The sequence below is a fragment of the Aspergillus versicolor genome, assembly GCF_001890125.1.
Source record: "Aspergillus versicolor CBS 583.65 unplaced genomic scaffold ASPVEscaffold_1, whole genome shotgun sequence".
NCBI lineage: Eukaryota > Fungi > Ascomycota > Eurotiomycetes > Eurotiales > Aspergillaceae > Aspergillus > Aspergillus versicolor.
In genome coordinates, this window is record NW_024467524.1 from 3,649,515 (window position 1) to 3,668,104 (window position 18,590).

The 18,590-nt window shown below is 51.7% G+C and overlaps 8 protein-coding genes across 8 annotated transcripts; 5 read left to right on the forward strand and 3 right to left on the reverse strand.

Annotated features, from left to right (window-relative positions):
* Nucleotides 1-204: 204 nt before the first annotated feature.
* ASPVEDRAFT_36574 (fatty acid desaturase) lies at nt 205-1,872 on the forward strand. The gene is made up of 3 exons (XM_040811236.1): nt 205-371; nt 449-1,299; nt 1,362-1,872. Exons 1-3 carry the CDS (start codon nt 233-235, stop codon nt 1,668-1,670), a joined length of 1,299 nt encoding a protein of 432 aa, XP_040662941.1. The 5' UTR covers nt 205-232; the 3' UTR covers nt 1,671-1,872.
* Nucleotides 1,873-2,078: 206 nt separating this feature from the next.
* On the forward strand, nt 2,079-3,648 carry ASPVEDRAFT_36577 (uncharacterized protein). The gene is made up of 2 exons (XM_040811237.1): nt 2,079-2,877; nt 2,934-3,648. Exons 1-2 carry the CDS (start codon nt 2,554-2,556, stop codon nt 3,354-3,356), a joined length of 747 nt encoding a protein of 248 aa, XP_040662942.1. The 5' UTR covers nt 2,079-2,553; the 3' UTR covers nt 3,357-3,648.
* Nucleotides 3,649-4,171: 523 nt separating this feature from the next.
* Nucleotides 4,172-5,096, forward strand: swc5 (putative Swr1p complex component (Swc5); the record flags this gene model as incomplete). The annotated part of the gene is made up of 2 exons (XM_040805632.1): nt 4,172-4,318; nt 4,383-5,096. The coding sequence occupies 2 exons, from the start codon at nt 4,172-4,174 to the stop codon at nt 5,094-5,096; spliced, it is 861 nt and encodes a 286-aa protein (XP_040662943.1).
* Nucleotides 5,097-5,334: 238 nt separating this feature from the next.
* Nucleotides 5,335-6,902, reverse strand: ASPVEDRAFT_276020 (uncharacterized protein). Its single transcript, XM_040810032.1, has 5 exons — nt 6,509-6,902; nt 6,274-6,452; nt 6,092-6,207; nt 5,838-6,033; nt 5,335-5,781 (listed from the first exon to the last, which is right to left on the reverse strand). Exons 1-5 carry the CDS (start codon nt 6,748-6,750, stop codon nt 5,573-5,575), a joined length of 942 nt encoding a protein of 313 aa, XP_040662944.1. The 5' UTR covers nt 6,751-6,902; the 3' UTR covers nt 5,335-5,572.
* A 219-nt stretch (nt 6,903-7,121) lies between these two features.
* ASPVEDRAFT_36579 (GNAT family N-acetyltransferase) lies at nt 7,122-8,370 on the forward strand. The gene has a single exon (XM_040811239.1). It carries the CDS (start codon nt 7,493-7,495, stop codon nt 7,991-7,993), a length of 501 nt encoding a protein of 166 aa, XP_040662945.1. The 5' UTR covers nt 7,122-7,492; the 3' UTR covers nt 7,994-8,370.
* Nucleotides 8,371-9,073: 703 nt separating this feature from the next.
* Nucleotides 9,074-10,644, forward strand: ASPVEDRAFT_49236 (MFS transporter; the record flags this gene model as incomplete). Its single annotated transcript, XM_040814139.1, has 3 exons — nt 9,074-9,201; nt 9,257-10,457; nt 10,516-10,644. The coding sequence occupies 3 exons, from the start codon at nt 9,074-9,076 to the stop codon at nt 10,642-10,644; spliced, it is 1,458 nt and encodes a 485-aa protein (XP_040662946.1).
* Nucleotides 10,645-12,925: 2,281 nt separating this feature from the next.
* On the reverse strand, nt 12,926-14,227 carry brlA (C2H2 type transcription factor BrlA; the record flags this gene model as incomplete). The annotated part of the gene is made up of 1 exon (XM_040805692.1): nt 12,926-14,227. One exon carries the CDS (start codon nt 14,225-14,227, stop codon nt 12,926-12,928), a length of 1,302 nt encoding a protein of 433 aa, XP_040662947.1.
* Nucleotides 14,228-15,510: 1,283 nt separating this feature from the next.
* ASPVEDRAFT_36583 (uncharacterized protein) lies at nt 15,511-16,244 on the reverse strand. The gene has a single exon (XM_040811240.1). It carries the CDS (start codon nt 16,227-16,229, stop codon nt 15,849-15,851), a length of 381 nt encoding a protein of 126 aa, XP_040662948.1. The 5' UTR covers nt 16,230-16,244; the 3' UTR covers nt 15,511-15,848.
* Between the last annotated feature and the right edge of the window lie 2,346 nt (nt 16,245-18,590).

The window sequence follows — 18,590 nt, forward strand, 5'->3', positions numbered from 1 at the left end:
TTTGGGGAACTGTTGTACAGACGGCGTCTTGGTATAGATATTCCTCATTGATATACTCGAGAATTAAAGTGCTTAGATCATTGCAAACGGCGCGTCAAGAGGCCCTCTTTGTTGAGCCGCACTAATGGATTCTGGCCCCTGAGCGGATGGGCCCATTTCCGTAGATTTCCCCTTAGCATTTTGACAGCACTTCCTTTCATTACTCCCCGTCGCTACACTCCATGCTTCCATCATGGATCCCTCGAATTTTATAGACCCGAACTTAACCGAACCGGATCTACTGGTTCTGAAGAATCTCCTGCACGATGCCGAGCACGCTAAGCCGGAGGAAAAGAACTCCGTCTTGGGTGCGCGGAACCGGACAAAAAAACGTATGGCCCACGCTCCTCGGCCATGTACCCCGAAGTGCAGCTAAAGATCTCAAGGATCTCCGTGCTGACTTGATTAGCTACACAAAATGGGACCGGCCAGAGTCCCGATGAAGACACAATACAGAAACTGAAGGCTCTCAATAATGCTCAGAATGCCGAGTTTGAGCCCACCGTCTTCGTGACGTGGGATGTGAAAGACCTTGAAAAGCTCCCTAAAGTAGTTAAATCGATCCTGCAGTCCTACGTGAGGGTCGCAAGGCAGCTCGTCCGTGTTGAGACGGATGTGGTTATGCTCACACATCTGATTCTCTATTTCACGACATCTGTCCCGAGTGCAATTCTTCTTTTCCGAAATTTCCATTGGGCACACGGTGTTGCCCACTGGATCATGCAGACCTACTATGTCGGGACTTATACACTCATGATGCACCAGCATATCCACATGGGGGGCATTTTAAAGAAGGGCCTCTGGTGGTTCGACGGGGTTTTCCCGTACATCACAAACCCATTGATGGGACATACCTGGAACTCCTATTACTATCACCACGTCAAGCACCACCACGTTGAAGGGAACGGACCAGATGATCTCTCCTCGACGATCCGGTATCAGCGCGATGAGCTCGGCGATTTTCTGTGCTACGTCGGTCGCTTCTTCTTTTTCATTTGGCTGGAACTACCGCTTTACTTCTTCCGGAAAGGGAAAACAGCCATGGCTGCCAAAGCCGCGTTCTGGGAGTTGGGCAACTACCTTGCCCTCTATGTCCTCTGGAACTACGTTAACTGGAAGGCTACACTGTTTGTCTTCCTGCTGCCCCTATTGCAGCTGCGCGTGGGCTTGATGGTCGGGAACTGGGGCCAGCATGCCTTTGTTGACGAGGTCGACCCGAACTCCGACTTTCGTTCAAGCATTACCCTGATAGATGTACCGGTGAGTGTAGCTGAATATATAAGTATAACCAGATATGGCGCTGTATACTGATCATGCCACAGAGCAACCGCTTCTGCTACAACGACGGCTACCACACGTCGCACCACTTGAACCCGCTGCGACACTGGCGCGATCACCCTGTTTCACTTCTCCAGCAGAAGGATCGCTACGCGGAGGAACATGCACTCGTGTTTCGCAATATCGACTACATCATGATCACGATTCGGTTGATGCGCAAGGACTATAAGTATCTTGCCAAGTGCTTGGTTCCGATGGGAGACCAGGTCGACATGACTTTGGATGAGAAGGCGGAGATGCTAAGGACGAAAACGAAGAGATTCAGCGACATGGATGTGAAATCTAAGTTCTAGTCTGGACTGGGTTCGATGTCCTGAACCATTTTTGGTGTTGGGAGTGAAGCGAGTTGCGGCCACGATTGGAAGATCACTTTGGACTTTATTATAGACAGCGCGCAATGTGCTACATCAGATTTTGGGAGATAATATTTGAGCATTGCTCCAAGATAGAAAATACAAATATTAGAAATAGCCAGCCTCGACTGGAGCCCAGCCAATAATGGCCGTTTTCTGGGCGTGCATCTGCTGTAGCCGCCGGGCTCTTTTCAGTGGCGCTCTGTCAACCACCACCAGGCCAATCGACGATCAGAGTCAGGATCGAGCGAGCTTTGAGGAAATGATCCGTGCAACCCCCGTTCCTGCAGGTTAGTGGGGGGTTTCTTTTCTTCAGGGCCAGCTCCCTATTATTCGTCACACCCAACGCACCCACCCAGATCGCTAAGCGCCCTGAGGTACGAGATTAGAAACAGCCCTGCAAGCCGTCAGCCTGGATACTTGTCCTCCTCCGGGCAACGATCGCTACTGGATATCGACAATGAGGGGTGAAGAAGGCGGCTACAGGACTCCTATCAGTGGCTTTCCGCACGAAATGCCCCCAGTCTGGTGTTTGCTGAAGATGAATCGGCAATCTTTTGGAAACCAGCGCTTGGACCAGAGGTTATTAGCTGCCCTCCATGAGGACTGTGGATCAGATACTTAATGCTCATTGTTGTGCTCTTTTTTTTTTGTCGTTTCTGCAGCAGCTTAATATTTCGTTCCTTCTGACGTACGATCTCTCCCCTCTTTTCGTTCTTTACACCTCTACTTCTTGTCTTCTGGAAAGACTTCTTTTCTTCATCGCCTCTCTTTTCATAGTGCTGTTGATCGGACTGCCTTATACTTACTTATTACTGTCAACATGGCCTCTGCACCGTCGCTAGCAGGATCTTACCACGCATCATGTGCATCTAATGAGGAAGAGTCGAGCTTCCTCAAGCGAATCCGCCTCCTCCACTGGGTCCGACTCGGACTTTCATTCCTTGCCCTGGGAATTTCCATCTCTATCATCGCTTGTGAAGCGGTGCCTTACCTCCATTACCGACACACATCCTCCTTTGAGAGCGTCGGGCTATACCTATGGCCCTTGAACTTTGACTTGCGCCCGACAATCGCAATCCTCGCATGCGGCTGCGTTATTGCATTTCTGAGCTTGGTTTTTATCGTTGTAGCTCTCCTACCATCAGTACGCCTCTGCTTATTCGTATATGTACTGAGCATCAACTAACACAACTACCCCAGCCACACTCCCACATCAGACGCGTCAACCTGGCCGCAGTAACAACATCCGCAGCGGGCTTCATCGCCTCCCTCGTCGGTCTAGTCTTCGCCATCTACCTTCCAGGCTCCTCATACCCGGTAGACTTCGACGGCGTCGAGACCCTCCACTCCTGGACCTGTAAGTGGAAGGTCTCTCACAACCTCCCTTTAGGGTTCTCCGACGCCGCAAACGAGACAGTCTCGCCGGCGCCGGCGAACTTTGCTCGAGATTGCTCTGCCACGTATGCGGCGTTTGTTCTGCTTGGATTCCTCATAGGGCTTGAGGTTATCATGGGCGTTGCTGCAGGCGTGGGAACTTGGCTTGAGTTGAGTGTTGCGAGGCAGCGTGCGAATGATCAGTATCAGCTTGAGAAGGTTGAGACGACGTTTAAGTATTCGAGGTGAAAAAAAGGGAAAGAAAGAACAGCTACTGGACGCGTTGATGGCTTCATCTAGCTTGGTCCGGGTGATCAAGCACCTAGCCCTGCTTCGGCTTGTTGGGTTTGATTTGGGTTCGGGTTGGCGATATGGGTATTGTATATAAGTATTTGTCTTCATAGTCTTTGATTATATCGTGGGTGGATATGCAGTAATATATGAAATATGTTCACGAAAACTATGCATACTCATTTCGAGGGACAACTCTATACAAACAATGATGCCCTAATTCTTAATCAATGCCCAGGTTTGCGGTCACGGCCACCCTCTAGTCAACTGCGAAATGAAAGAGGATACCTTGACAGTTAATGGGCATTTAAACCGCCATTAGACTACCAGAGTCAACAATCAAGGCAGGAGAGCAGTGCATAAAAGCATGCAAAGCATAACAATATTATGTAATTATGTAACATACAGTCGAATATTATCCACCGCCCGGCAGAATAACACCTTTACTAGAAACCATCTCATCTCATCGCATCTCTCTACCTACATCGCCCTCGATACAAGATAACCAAAATAAAACCATGCCTCCTGATTCAACGGTCACAATGGCCGACGCCGAGGTTGACCTTGACGACGAGCAATACGACTCTTCCGACGACGAGGACTTCACCCTCGACCAAGCGGCCGACGAAGACGACGCGGAGCTCTCGTCTTCAGACGATGAGGGCGAAACGGCGACAGGCGAGCCCGCGGCGAAAAAGAGAAAGACGAAAGCTAAGACGGGCGATGCGGCGGCAGGTGCTGAAGACGCGGAGCTGGATTCTGGTGATGAGGCGATGATTCGGAAGGCGGAGAAGAGGAAGAGGAAGAAGAAGGCTGGGAAGAAGGGCGCTGCGGATGATGTGGATGATGAGGATTTTGATGACGATGAAGGGGGTACTGGGGGGTTTGTGAGGACGAGGGCGATGAAGATGCGGATGTACGTTGTCCTTAACCCTCGATGAAACCTAGGGAAAGAGTATGGATCTGACGATGTTTTTTAGACAGGAAGAGCGGAAGCCACTAGCGAGAATCGACGGAGCTACAGTTGATGTCGATGCGCTATGGGCTCAGATGAACGCGCCCAGTTCAGAAGGACTCGCTTCAACACCGCAAGACACAACGAAGCAAGATGAAGCGCCACCGACGAACGACGTCGAGATGCGCGACCAGGAGAACGCCACGCAACCAAGTGCCGCAGGACAAGAGAAACAATCGCAAACTAAGTACCCCGACGAGATGGTCAAAATCAAACGCAAATACAAGTTTGCCGGCGAAATCATCACCGAAGAAAAAGTCGTCCCTCGAGACTCGGCGGAAGCGAAACTATTCTTTTCGGGCGGCCAAGACGGCGAAGTCGTAGAAGCTACAGAAGAAGACATTGCGACGGGCGACGCTGCTGCACGTCATACTATCAGACTCCGCCGCCCGCTGCGCAAAGTCTCCCGATTTGACCCTAACCCGACGGGGGCGATCAAGAAGAGCTGGGAGAAACAGCCTGTCACCGAAGCTGGCCAGGAGAACGCCCGCGGACCGAAGATCAATACTGTCGAGAAGTCGCGGCTGGATTGGGCTGCATATGTTGACCGTGCTGGTATCAGCGACGAACTGAGAGTCCATAGTAAGGCGAAGGAGGGCTTCCTCGGCCGTATGGATTTCTTGGATCGCGTCGATGCTGCGAGGGAGGAGGAAAGGAGGAATGCAAGGTTGAAGGGGATGTGAAATCTGCCTGCTTCTTTACCACATTGATACTACTGCCGTGAGCGGCAGAATACACCACAGCATTGCCTTGGAATCGGCGGGTTCGCCTAGTTTCACGAAGAGCCGATGAGCACGATGATGCGGGGCCACCAAGGACACAACAAGCGGCTCCGCTCTCCGAGCACTGCACTTGAGCCAGAATCCTATCTCGACCGATTCACTACTGGTACCAATCGAGATAGTACCAAGTAACCTACAGTACCTAACTGGAGAGCATACAGCACCACAACCAGATGAGCTAGTCTGGTTGGTCATATGGCAAAGGGCCATGAATTGTGCCAGCAACTGGACATATTTACTATTGTCTATAGTAACGGATGTACATAGAAACAAACTCTGAATAACGGGGTGTAGCCCCGACTTCCGCACACGTTAAACAGTCTACAAACATCAAAGCCTCGCTCGTAACCATCCTTGAGCCTACCCCATCTAGGCATCTAGTGACCAAAGATGGTCATCGTGGCTGGTGCTCCAGTGGGGGATCCAGTGGGGGATCCAGTGGGAGATCCAGTGGGAGACCCGGTAGGAGACCCAGTAGGAGACCCGGTAGGAGTTCCAGACGGGGTAGCGGTAGAAGAGCCAGTGGCTTTAGCGCCCTCCTTAGGCACATACTTGATACCGGAGTCGGGGCACTTGGAGTCGGTGACTATACCTTCATTAGCGCACTGGTATAGTGATAGGGAATGATATGGTTAAACCTACGCTTCTCAGCAGGCTCAAAGGACCCGGAAATCAGGTTGCCGCGGACGTAGTAGAAGTACCAGAGCTCGTTCAGGTTGTCACCGTCGCAGGAGACGTAGGGGGCGTAGCCGTCGTGGACGTTGCCGAGGGCTTTGTGGATGGCGTCTAGGGTGTAAGTCTTTGACTCGGAGGGGGTGATTCCGGCGTCGGCGAGGGCCTGGACATCATACCAGGTTAGGGACCCTATTGTCATTCGCTGCCAGGGATAAACATACCTTGTAGCTGTCGAGCTTCTTGAACAGGTCAACGGCCTTCTGGAAGTAATCGACGACCTCCTCCTGTGGGGTGTAGTCATCGTAGCAGTCTGGCTCGATGGTGTTGATGCAGGTTCCTGGCAACACAAGTCAATACGTACTCAGATTCTACTTGGAATTAAATTAAATGTAAGAGGAAATACCGTGCTTGCCCCACTCGTGCTCCCAGAACGACTCGTCATCGCCCTGATAGTCCTTCCAGTACTTGTTCATGTCGGCGAGGAGCTCAGAGCTGCCCGACTCCTCGACGATGGCTGAGATGTTGGAGTACTCGCGCGACTCGTCGCAGTTTGCCTCGTACGTGCCATCGCAGTTGTCAGGCCTAGTCGCGGACTGTCAGTAATGCATGGATCTGCGACTATGTGTGATGAGACATACCAAAGACCGTGGAGGGTCCACGAGTCGCTGGGGCCAGTGGAAGGATCGTAGTCCCAGAACTGGGTCAGGAGGAGAGCTCCGCCGGGGCTGTTGAAGCAGCAGGAGGCCTCCTGGGAGCCCGAGCAGCTGAGAGGGGAGTCGTTGGGGCAGGTCTTAGCATCAGCGAGGACGCTGGGTGCAAACTGCATGGCAGACAGGGCCAGCATGCCTGCGGAGGAAACCGACTTCTTGTTGAAGGCCATTGCGAGGGTAGATTTGATGGATTAAGGCAGAGACTTGGGGTTTGGAAAGCAAAAGGGCCAGGGCTCTCCGGTATGGAGGCCATATTATATAGCAGGACGATGGAGGCAAGGACATCAACAATGGACGATCGATTGTAACCTGATGTGCTGGAGATCGCGGCCCATGTGCCGAGAGCAGCCTGCTGATTTGGCAGACGCCATAGATCAGGGGCCGCTAGCCCCAGCGCCCAGACTGGTCGGACAAGGCCGTCGCACTAAAACCAAGCAGGGCCAATGGACTGGGAGGGGCCAGCTTTGCCCTGCAGATGAACGGCGCATCGGTCTATCAGAACGTTGCATTGGCTGTGGCATGGCCTCTGTTGCGGACTGTGATAGGGGAGGCGATCGCCTGTTCCTGGTCCGGGCTGCAAATTGTTCCTGTCAGACTACACAGCAGCCCGGCAAATCAAGTCGTCAGATCGACGCTGGCTGAAACGCTTTCGTATCCTACAAAGGCATAGATATTCAACTGAAATCCAAAATACGACGCTGCAGATAACCTGAAATAACCTGAAATGCGCGGACTGAAGATTCCTGCCTCAGGCTGCCAAAGTCTGGATTGCCAATTTGTGTTGCCAGTCTGTATTGCTTCAACTCGATGAGTTGTGAGTCATTCTCATCCGACATCGGTTGATCAGCCATCGAGTAGACAAAATATCTTCTCCGCGCAACAATCGAGTATCGATATGCATTTCCTCAAACAATGGCAACCAGCAACTTTCGCATCGTTCCAGCGCAGACACCAGAGCATATCGCTACGGCTAGAGAACTGTTCACAGCCTACGTCGAATGGCTGAATATCGACCTTAGCTTCCAGAGCTTCCAGTCCGAACTGGCCTCGCTGCCGGGGAAGTATGGAGCTCCTCATGGAGAGCTTCTTCTTGCTTACAGCCCAGACAACACCCCTCTAGGCTGTGTCGCTGTCCGTTCTCTCAGCGACGAAGATAAGGGACCGGCTTGCGAAATGAAACGGCTGTACGTTTGCCCCGAAGCACGAGGCATGGGGCTGGGGAAGGCCCTGATAGCTGCGATTGTGCAGCGCGCAAAGGAACTGGGATACACAGAGATGAGGCTGGATACGCTCCCTTCCAGGATGCAAGGTGCTATCCAATTGTATACCCGGGCAGGCTTCGTCGAGACACATCCTTACTACGAGACTCCCATGGAGGAAACAATCTTCCTCATGCTCGACCTTACACAATAACCGGGATTAAAAGGGGGTATTATGAGGGCGAATGCAAGAAAAAAGTAATCGCGATTCACTGTCTCCCGACTCAGACTGTTGAGCTTGAACTTTTGATTTCGGAGCACCCATGGCAGTTTGATTGCCTCGTGGCCGAAAAAGTGTCATCATAGTCGAGAGACGAATGTGATCGGAGCTTGCACATAACCAAGCTGTCGGTTTGGAAATTGTTTGGTTCTACGGAGTAACATTGTTTTGTTGAAGATGGAGACTGAGAAAATCCTGCAGGAACTTTTTCGGTTTGTGTGTTTTTAACCAAGTCGCTGCTTACCTAAGCGTGTACTAGCGATGTTAGCTAGCTAGTTAACTATACATTTAGTTATATTATTTCCTAAGAGGACTTGGAATTTTTTTTTATTTCTAATTAATTGTCCAGCTGACTGGCTGACCGGCCAGTTATGTATTGAGCTTGAGCTGAGCCATCACGACATCGAGTTGCGAGTTCTTTACGACTAATCAAGCTGGTCTACGAAATCGGCCGAGGTACCGTACCGACACTATCACCGGCCCATCTCTTCGATCTTGACTCAATCTGTGTAACAGACAGGGCAAATAACCTGTTCAGGCATATAAATGCCAATAAAAGTGAAAAATAATGTTGACTCTCGAGTTAACAGAAGCAAAACCATTGCTGCCTCTTAATCTTGGCATCTTTATCACCCAAAGCAGTTTAGCTGATGCATGGAGGAATACTTTCTCGTCCATCGTGATTACTGATCGCCCCGAAGGAATCCAGATAACGATGGGCCCAACAAAGCTCGCCATTAATCTAGCCTACTGCCATCCCACTTTTCTGGGTCTTCGGAAGCAGTGCAGCTTATAAACTAAACCTGCAACCTTTTCCTGCGGCAAAATGATGCTTTCCACCCAAATATTCTTGGTGCCCGCGCTATCAGAGCACCAAGATGGCCACGGAAACTGGTTCTTCTCATCCAAACACGAGAAACAGTACGCTAATCTATCTAATCGATCCTAAGATGGCTCGCCTAAAGGCTAACCACTGCAGGTGCGAACGAAACATTTGCGATTTCGAGTGAACCCATGGAGTTGCCAAATGACACGCCTACACCTAGCATCCACCCAGAGGTCACTGAGAAGAGCTCTATCCTCGTTGATTTCAGTGCTCCTGACGATAAGCTCAATCCCCACAACTGGTCCAACTTGAAGAAGTCAGTTGCCCATCTAGCTTTGATATATGAAGCCATACTTACCTTTGAAACCCAGGTTCTATACTTTCACCATTGTTAGCTTCGCAACTATGGTTGTTTCAATGACAAGCAGTATCTTCTCAACGGCGATCCCCATACTATCAAACATATATGGAATCTCCAGGGAGGTTGTGACGCTCGGGGTGTCGCTATATATCCTCGGATTCGCAACTGGCCCTCTCATTTGGGCGCCTTTCTCCGAGTTGAAGGGCCGCCGAATACCCTTTACCCTGAGCATGTTCGGTTTCAGCGTGTTCTGTTTCGCCACGGCCGTAGCGAAAGATCTGCAGAGTATTTTCATCTGCCGCTTCTTTGCCGGATTTTTCGGCGCTTGTTCGTTGACGCTTTCCGGTGCCGTTTGTAGCGACATGCTCAGTCCCAAGACCTACACGGTTGGCATGGTTGGTTTCTGTGTAGCAGTCTTCATGGGACCTCTAATAGCTCCCGTTATCGGTGGGTTTACTGTCATGAATGAGCATCTCGGCTGGCGATGGACGCACTATATCGCAGGAATCCTTGGGGCGATATCATTCGCGTCGATGCTTTTCTTCCTCGACGAATCCTACGCGCCTGTAATACTGACCACCAAAGCAAACCGCCTCCGCCATGAAACGCAGAACTGGGCCATCCATGCAAAGCACGAAGAGCTCGAGATGCATCTCTCTGCAATCTTCCATAACTTCCTCATGACACCACTCAAAATGCTAGCCCTGGACCCCATAATCCTGTGCATGTGCATTTTCGGCTCTTTCGTTTACGGCTTGCTTTATCTCTTCCTCACCGCGTACCCGATAGTCTTCCAGCAGACCTACGGCATGAACCCAGGCGTAGGCGGCCTCCCATTCCTAGCCGTTATCGTCGGCCAACACATAGCCGGTCTTGCAATGTACCTCCAGCAGCCGTCTCTAGGCCGCAAAATCGAAGCCAATAACGGACAATTAGTACCGGAGTGGCTACTCCTGCCAGCGATACCGGGATCCGCAGCGTTCTCTGCCGGTCTCTTCTGGCTCGGCTGGTCCGGATACCGCCGCGATATCCATTGGATCGTCCCTACCCTCTCCGGTTTACTCACAGGGTTCGGCCTGATAACCATGTTTCTCCCGTCTATTCAGTACGTCGTGCAGTCGAGACGGAACAGGGCCGCCTCGGCCATTGCGGCACATACTTTCCTTCGCTCGCTGGCCGGGTCGGGGTTTCCTCTCTTTGCAACGTATATGGTACGTTTCGCTTGTCGTATTCGATGTATTGCGATTAATACTGATTCTGCTTCTTTAGTTCAACGCCCTCGGCGTGGAATGGGCATTGACGCTCCTAGGATGCGTTGCGGCATGTCTAGTTCCCATCCCTGTTGTTCTCTACGTGTACGGCGCCAGGATTAGAGCGAGGAGCAGGATGGTGCTTTGAGTGTTTTATATTTGTATAGATTATAGACTTGATTTGCTCACTGATAGACAGTAAATCGATTATTTACTAATTAGACTATGATGTATGTTTCAATTTTGTATTCTATCTAGTCATGTCGCGGAGATCATGGATGTGCAAGGATGTTCCATTGTTGGTCGGGATGCCGTACCGAGCCCTAATTCATCCTGCTGCCACTTTAACGCTTTAACCGTGTCTACCGTTTAACCAGGAGATACCCAACAACCACCAAGGCTGCGTTTGCACGTTCTGGCGAGTAGGCTTTATATATATAATTGGAACTCTTCCACACGGATTGCCCCTGTCACTGTCACCCAGGTTATACACTCCACCATCGAGAATATCTTTAGCCTAACCCCAACGGTTCAATCCCAGTTGACTTGACGCCTCGGAATGTCCTACCGATACCGGGCCCGGTCACTTGCCCAGGTGCCCGGCGTGGCTGTATCGGGCGACATACCCGCCTTGCGCATTTAGATTTATTCTATGGATGGGCATGCATACCACCTGAAGAAAAGACGAAGAAAGAGAGAGAGAAAGAGAAAGTACAGGACTCCGCAGGGGCATAATCTAGTCCTTGGTTAATCCATTGGTACTTTGGGCTGAGGAAGGAAGGATGGATGGATGTGGAGGCTTCGGTATGTGAGGGCGTTGGGCGGGCGCAGGTGTGTGTGGGGAGTGAAGAAGAAGACTGCATTTCTGATTATTGTTGTTATTGCGGTTAAATTCCGGAAATAACGATGATAAAGTCTATACTAGTGCTACTACATTGGCTGAAAAAGACCTCTAGCAGAGTTGGGTAAATGCAGAGAGAGAGAGAGAGTTATCTCAGTCGATGTCGACGACTTCAAGTCATCACAATCACATCACTGTAGATCTTCTTACGGGGCTGGCTCGATACCACCCTGTCTGTCTATACACAAAAACTCAACACTGGCCCGGTGAGAGAATGCCCAGACAGCGCCCGACCCAGAACAACAACAGAGCACCAGTGAGAGATCCAGCCGTGATGGGCGAACATTCGCCCAGATGGTTCGAAGAGGAAATGTGTGATTGTCTCAATTGTCTCATGTCGTGCAACCCCAAACCCGCCAACCCTGGCGAGGATCCGTCAGCACGATTATTTTCGAGGCCAGACCGCTTGGAAGCACCGGGGACCGACCGTGCTATTCCAGGCCCTGTCTGGTATGGCCTCGACATCGGCATTGTTCTTGGTTCAACACCCGAGACGGACCCGCATGGATAACTCTGAGAGAGAGCAAAATGCCAGGCCAGACTAGACTAGCCCAAGCCCTGACTGCAATCCAAATTCCAAGCACCGGGAACGCAGCAGCGCAACCTGCGCATGGCGGGCGTGAGGAATGACCGAGTGAAACGTTCGCTTCGATCTCACGGGTGGAATATCCGGGCGGTGGTACGCCCGTCTAGGTAATTAGGGAGGTTATCCAGAGTGCTCAGACGGCACACTTGGTCTTTTGGTGGGTTGGCTGACTGGTTCCTTGGAGTCGGTGTCAATGCTCACTGTTGAGCTGATACATCGCTCGATAGCGCCCGAATAGTCCTTGGAATAGACTCCCCTCGCCCCAGTAGTACTCGTCCTGGCAATGGGCGAACCGAGAACTGCGAACTGCTGCGTGTTGGGCGTCGCAGTCTGCTACCTGATCGCCCGCGGAGGGTTCGCCCAATGCGACGCGTCAGAAACAAAAATCACTGCCATTGATTCTTCAACCAGGGAACCGCTCCAAAGGTGGCTTTTTTGGTCTGCGTCTATTCTTCTAAAACTAACACGTATAATATGCCTAACTATTATTAATCCCGTCTGGGGTTGACATATCGATAGATCATCTGTGGAAATGATTTTTGTTAAAAAAAAAAGTTGAACAAAGTCACTGTCAATTGTACAGAACTCGACTCCCCTCTCCTTGGTCGCCCATTCGGTTTGATGTATTATATGATCCTGTGTGACTTTTTTTTTTTGTAAACAGCCACTTCCAGAGCACAGTAATATAGATGATCCAAGATATAAAAAATAAAAAGGAAAAAAAAAAAAAAAAATTGAAGAAACTCGAAACCAATATAACAAGTAATGTTCTACAGAAAAATGGATTAAAAAATTTGTTGGAATGAACACCGAACCGGGGCCCAAGAAACGCCGTGGAGCGCCGGATCTGCCTGAATCAGAGACATAAGGAAATTTTTGGCATCGCATTGAGCCAGCGGGTATCATATGAGATTCCATGCAGATCAGCTCTTCCAGTTCCTTTCACTCGTCCCACGCGTCCAGGCCCATGTCTCCAGCGCCCGGAATGGCGTCTTCGAGCTTGGACCCGTAGACCGGACGTCCATCTGGCGTCAGCTGTCCACGGAAGTCGGGATCATAGTCAGGGCTGTTTTCGTCCAATGTTGCGACGTATCGGTTACGGCCGCCCCGCTTGCTATGTGTTTTGGTATAGTGGGCATTCAGGTTGTCGCTCCGTGAGAAGGCGCGGTGGCAGCCGGGGACCCAGCAGACATGAGGCTTCTCCTTTGAATGGCTCTTCATGTGTCTCTTCAAGTGCTCCTGACGCTTGAATCGTCCATTGCAGCCAGGCTCTTTGCACTTGAATTGGACCTGCTTGATGATCGGAGGAAGGTTCTCGAGCATCAAGTTCTGCTTGGAGGTCTGCCGTCTGAGCGTCTTTCTAGACCCCATACGGTGGGGCCCCCGAAACCCGTCCCGGTACACTGGAGACGGCTGGAATTCGTCCATGTACTCGCAGGCCCCACCTGACAGGCGGCTCATTGGGGTATCTGCCCCGGAACCTGTCCCAAGGGAGCAGGACCGGACTGGCGTGGCGGGGCTGTGTTGTTTGAATGCACTAAGAGAGGTCGGAAAGTCTGTGTACGATGGGGGCGGAGTGACTGGGGCAACTTGTGATGGCGCAATGGTCTGCGGCGCAATTGAGTCGGCCATGGGCATCCAAGGCATCATGTTGCCCATGGACATCGAGGTAGGAACACGCTCGGGTTGATGGAATATTGACCTTGACAAGCATGGGTTTGTTGTGGACTCTGGAAGATAAGCTGCCGGCTGATGACGGTAGTTGTTGCTGTTGTTGTTGCTGCTGTTGTTTCGCGGCATGGTTGGGTACTGATGCATGTTGTGAGGGTACGCGAGCCCTTGAGTGACATGCTCATAGGACTTCGGGGCATCCGACGGCATCCACAATTGTTCAATATTCTCGTCATACCCAGAGAGGAAGTCACTCATGGGCATCCGCTCCTGCGTTTCCACGTTGCCATAAGGCAATCCCAAGCTCTCCGTTGAAGCCATGCCGGCCAGGCGAAAGGCGCTCCGCATCGGGGGAGCCCCGGTGTTATGACGTTCGTAGCTGCTGGGAAGTGATCCCGCTTCGTGCCAACGGGGAGATTCCAAGGAACCGTGGCTGTATAAGCTGGTCGGAGTAGGTGTGGGCGATTCGAGAGGCGAAAAGCTCGAGGTCATAGACGGGCACTCGTTGGAGCCTAGGGAAGAACAGTCAACCTCAACCGTGAGACGATCCGAGAGGTTGTGCTGGTGTCGCATATCTTCGAGCGACTGAGCGCTGCGGTGTTTTTGAAGAGGTGCTGTGACCGGATCACCTGTCAAGAGCACCGTTTAGTGATAGGAATAAATTGCGTATAGAGTAGCAATTGGAAACGAGAGTTGAGAGAGTCGAAGTTATTGAATAACAAAGAGCGAAGGCCAGTGGGGTCAAGACCAGTGAGGGACGGCAAAGAGAGGCAGTCACAGTGATAGTGAATGACTGTAGACAGCAATGACAAAATAAAGAATGAAGGAAGGTTGGAGTGGGTTGCAAGGAGAAAGAGAGTGAGAGTGAGAGTAAGAGTAAGAGAATGAGAGTGAGAGAATGAGTGAGTATGAGAGTGAGAAGGAAGGTTGGGGAACGGGAATGGAGGAGGACGAGATGAAATAAACAAATCTCCAGAGCATAAATGGAGGCAGGCAAGAAGAGGACGATCCTACTCACAATGAGAAGTCATTACTTTTCCCCGAAGGAGAAGTGCCGACGAGAGTCAAAGAGCAAAAAGAGCAAGACAAGAGGCCAGAAGGAGGGGCGCGTCGCGTTCCTTTCGGAGTCCCGAGCAAGGCCAGGAATGCACGCTATGGAGTTCCTCGAGTAACCACCAGCGCTTGTCTGGTCCTGGACGCTCGAGAGGGAAAGGCTGGGGGTTCCCGGGCGAATGGTTTCCTGGGAAGCGCTGGATGTCTCTGGAGATCAAAGACAGTGTGGTGTGCTAGACCGCAGAGGGGCGGAGGGAACGAGAGGAACGAGATCGAAGGGGATCAATAGATCCGCCCTTAGACGCGATGTCTAGATCCTAGGTTCCAGGCGGCACGGTAGATCGGAGGGGGGGCGTTCGAGGAGATGCAGAGGGCTGAATGGACGGAGCGCAGGTCGTGTCTCAGTGGCAGAGGGATGATGAGATTATAGATAATCAGAGCAGGCAGGGCCAGCAAGGGACGATGGGGGGCAAATTGAATCAACGGGGCAGGTTGCGGCCAGATGTCTCAGGCTGGTGTCTGGCTGGTGGTGTCAGGGTCGAAAGAGAGGCTGCTGGCGATGAAGCATGGAGAAGCCGGGACCGAATCAAGATAATATAGGAACGAGCTGGCGCTGGAGAGAAGCCGCCAGAGCGTCGTCGCCCAAAGCAGTAAAAGGGACTGGATCTCGAGGTGGAAAGCAGCTGGCAGCGTTAGGTGCGAGAAGGACTCGGACCCATCCCTCACGTCTCAAGCCTGGGGGTGTGCCTGAGGGAGTGATTATTCTGATTATTATTTCCAAATCTTAATCTATTTTGATTTACCTTGATTTTAATTCTCCTGGCTAATTTATCGCCAATATTTTTGTTCTTTTGCTCTCCATTTTCCTTTTTCCTGCCCTCTGCAAGTGGGCCGGTGCTCTCGCTGTTTCGCTGATATCGGACCTGCATTTCTTGATATCCTGACCACCAGATCATTTATTTTTATCGCTCCAGTTGCTGAGGAATGCGGTTCCAGGAAGACATCCGAGCCATTCAGAATTCGCCCGAAACAGACCCAGCGGGCTGCCGGAGACAAAGGAATGCTTCGACGTCAGAATACCTACTTTGTACGTTTGTAGTGTCGCCTGAAACTAGCCTGGAGGTCGAAGCTCCCTGGCCAGTTAGACTTCAATGACGATCCTGGGGAGCGAACCTGAATCGTAATAATCATTAATATTATTGTCAGTCGTCGCGCGCCTCGGGATCTTCGTCTGGGTCCATTGACCGACCCTGTTCCACGATTGCCAACCTGCAGGGCAGTATATGATCGGCGAAGATTGACGAACAGTGGGGATGGGGGCTTTCTGCCTCGATGAAACATAGCCAGTGCGCACCGACTGGGTAGAGGGGAAAATCCAGCGATGATCGAAGATCAATTTAATTAAACCAAGCAAAGGCGATCTGGAGCGCTCAGGCCGAACGTGATGGCGACTCGCCAACAGCACCACGCAGAGGCCAACTACCGCGACCAGAGCCCGGAGGTCGCATTTGGCTGGCTCCATTCAATATTGCCTCCTGTGCCTTGGTCGAATATGCATAAACCGCGACCAATCGGTCTGCCGATGGTATCGCTCAAAAAAAAAAAAAAAAAAATTCCAACTTTCAACCTACTTCGCGCTTGGTCACCAGTGTGAGTTCGAAAGCAATGCGATGTTGACTTTCGCCTCATTCCTCTTCAAGCACCAGATCTTCATTCTACTTGACTGATAAGGCAGGGTGCCCTGAAACGGTCGAGAGCCAATACGACCGCCAAGTGCCGAGTGACGCCACCGCCGACTTGAAATGCGAATCACGAGAGTTGTCGCACATGATTCAGATTTTTATTTGTATCTGTACTTTTATTTCTTTCCGGGGTATGATGAGAGCTGTCCTGGGGCCGGGTCGAGGTTGATGGGATCTTTGGAGCAGAGGACCACAAACAATTCCGAAAGTAAACAAGCCGAGGGCTACTCGAGTAACGAGTACGTCCCTCGTCGCAAACTTGGTTCCCACCGCCTGTCATTCCACGGTTGAGTGAGAGGGCGTTTGCTGGGTCACGGTCTGTGCGAACCCGGTTCCCACTGCAGGAGAGGTCCAGCCAACGTAGCTGGGGCGGGTCAACTTGGTACCTCGACAGCTTCTGCTAACTGCTAATAAATTTAGGACGGCCTGCACATCTTGATTCTGACCGGTCGACCCGGCCGCGCCAAGTCAGATCCCAGTCGTTGAATTATTCCTTCTTTCACCGGTTGTTTCCTTCTGCTGACACGCGAGAAGTGAGAACAGCTCTCATCCTAGATCAAGATCCACAGGGCTGAGGAAAATCGGAGACTAAAAAGACGACGGTGATCAGAACGAATTGCCAAAAAGGGAGTAGCACCGAGGATGCGGCTTGAACTTAGTTCTTGAGTCTTCCTGGGCGCCTGGGTTCTTCCCCTCCACTTGTCCCCCGAGCCCCGTGGACTCGACTAGCCGGTCCCCGTTGTGCAACAGCCCGGGAGACTGCAGTCGCCAGACGCAACCTGTTCTCACCCCCTCCTCTTCCCCGAATCCTCCCACCGGCTGGGACGTTCTTCGTGACACGCTCAGTAGGGTACAAAAGTACGGCAGATCCTCTGTCAGCGTCTCAGCGATCGACGGTGTCCACTGTCTGGTATGATGCAAAAACAGGGCTCGGGCAGGGCCCAAGACTCTTGGCTGGAGGTTCGTGGCTGGATCCAGTGCGACCAGGATCATTATAGTGTCTTAGTTTGCCTTTGCTGCACATCATCAGGGCTTATTTGTTAGCGTCGCCACGGCTGCCCAATCATCAAAGCCACAGTGGTGTTGAATGAGCAGCCCCAGGTTCCCCAAGGAGTCAAGGCTCAGGGACTGGCGTTGGGTCCATGAGCTCCTCTCTCCAAGTCACAACTTTCTTTCCAGGAGCCACTTGGGCCTTCAGCTCGGGCCCTCGGCGTCGCAGCGACGCTTTGACTCTAGCGCCCGGTCTCCATTTGTTCTGGAATGTGGACCTGATGGAGATTGCTTAAATTTCCCCAATCGAGGAAACAGGAGCCGGCGCTGGACTCGCGTCACGATCGACGCTGTGGAGCCCGCTCTCTGCTGCTGCCTACACCGCCTTCGTTCCAGTCCATCTCCCCAACGGCTGCACTGTTTCCCATGGCAGCAACAGCAAGGCTGCAATTATTCATTGACTTGGGGGCTTCTATTATCTCCCTCGACCGTTAGCTACCTTTCGCCATCCGCACTCCCGTTGTACTGACTCTGGGTTGATTACGGACTCGTACTAGGTACAACAACTCTTCCTGAGCGTCTGACCTGTCACCAATCCACCGGGATTCGATTCGTGCGAAACGGGCTCTTCGTCGGCTCAGCTGCCAGCTGTGGCTTGAGACCTTTCGATTTCATCGAGGAATGATGGATTGCTCCCGACGCTCTGACTCGGGCCACAAAATACCTCGGCAGTGTCCCACTGCCTGTTCGTGACCTCAAGTTGCACAACTGACTCATCGCCCGGACCTGGCACAGACATTGCACGTACCAGTGCCATTTACCTCTTCTGCCTTCACAAACTGATGTATTATTGAAACCCTTTGGTATCTTGCCCTACTCTCGTCTGGGCCTGTCCTGTTGGTACTATTGAACGGGCGATCCCGCATCTCAAAACCAATGAAACGCAAACCCCGAGGTGAAGCACCATGACTCGTATGGGAATTCTCAGTGCGCCATATTGCAACCACCAGAGGGCAATAATAATAAATTGTTTCGTAATCGATACTACTGCAGATTGCCGGCAGTGCCGCACTGCCGCGAATGCTCTGCGCCACAACTGCAAAGCCACTCTGAAAGCCACCCCCAGGACGCACTGTTCCGGGCACCAACTT

Excerpts from the sequence above, each read along its gene's own strand:
- ASPVEDRAFT_36574 (XM_040811236.1), top strand. The coding sequence starts at position 233 with ATGGATCCCTCGAATTTTATAGACCCGAACTTAACCGAACCGGATCTA. Across the intron at positions 372-448 it reads GCGGAACCGGACAAAAAAAC|CTACACAAAATGGGACCGGC; the intron begins GTATGGCCCACG and ends TGACTTGATTAG. Across the intron at positions 1,300-1,361 it reads TTACCCTGATAGATGTACCG|AGCAACCGCTTCTGCTACAA; the intron begins GTGAGTGTAGCT and ends ATCATGCCACAG.
- ASPVEDRAFT_36577 (XM_040811237.1), top strand. The coding sequence starts at position 2,554 with ATGGCCTCTGCACCGTCGCTAGCAGGATCTTACCACGCATCATGTGCA. Across the intron at positions 2,878-2,933 it reads TTGTAGCTCTCCTACCATCA|CCACACTCCCACATCAGACG; the intron begins GTACGCCTCTGC and ends CAACTACCCCAG.
- ASPVEDRAFT_276020 (XM_040810032.1), bottom strand. The coding sequence starts at position 6,750 with ATGGCCTTCAACAAGAAGTCGGTTTCCTCCGCAGGCATGCTGGCCCTG. Across the intron at positions 6,453-6,508 it reads TGGACCCTCCACGGTCTTTG|GCCTGACAACTGCGATGGCA; the intron begins GTATGTCTCATC and ends GTCCGCGACTAG. Across the intron at positions 6,208-6,273 it reads GCACGAGTGGGGCAAGCACG|GAACCTGCATCAACACCATC; the intron begins GTATTTCCTCTT and ends TTGTGTTGCCAG.
- ASPVEDRAFT_36579 (XM_040811239.1), top strand. The coding sequence starts at position 7,493 with ATGGCAACCAGCAACTTTCGCATCGTTCCAGCGCAGACACCAGAGCAT.
- ASPVEDRAFT_36583 (XM_040811240.1), bottom strand. The coding sequence starts at position 16,229 with ATGGAGCCAGCCAAATGCGACCTCCGGGCTCTGGTCGCGGTAGTTGGC.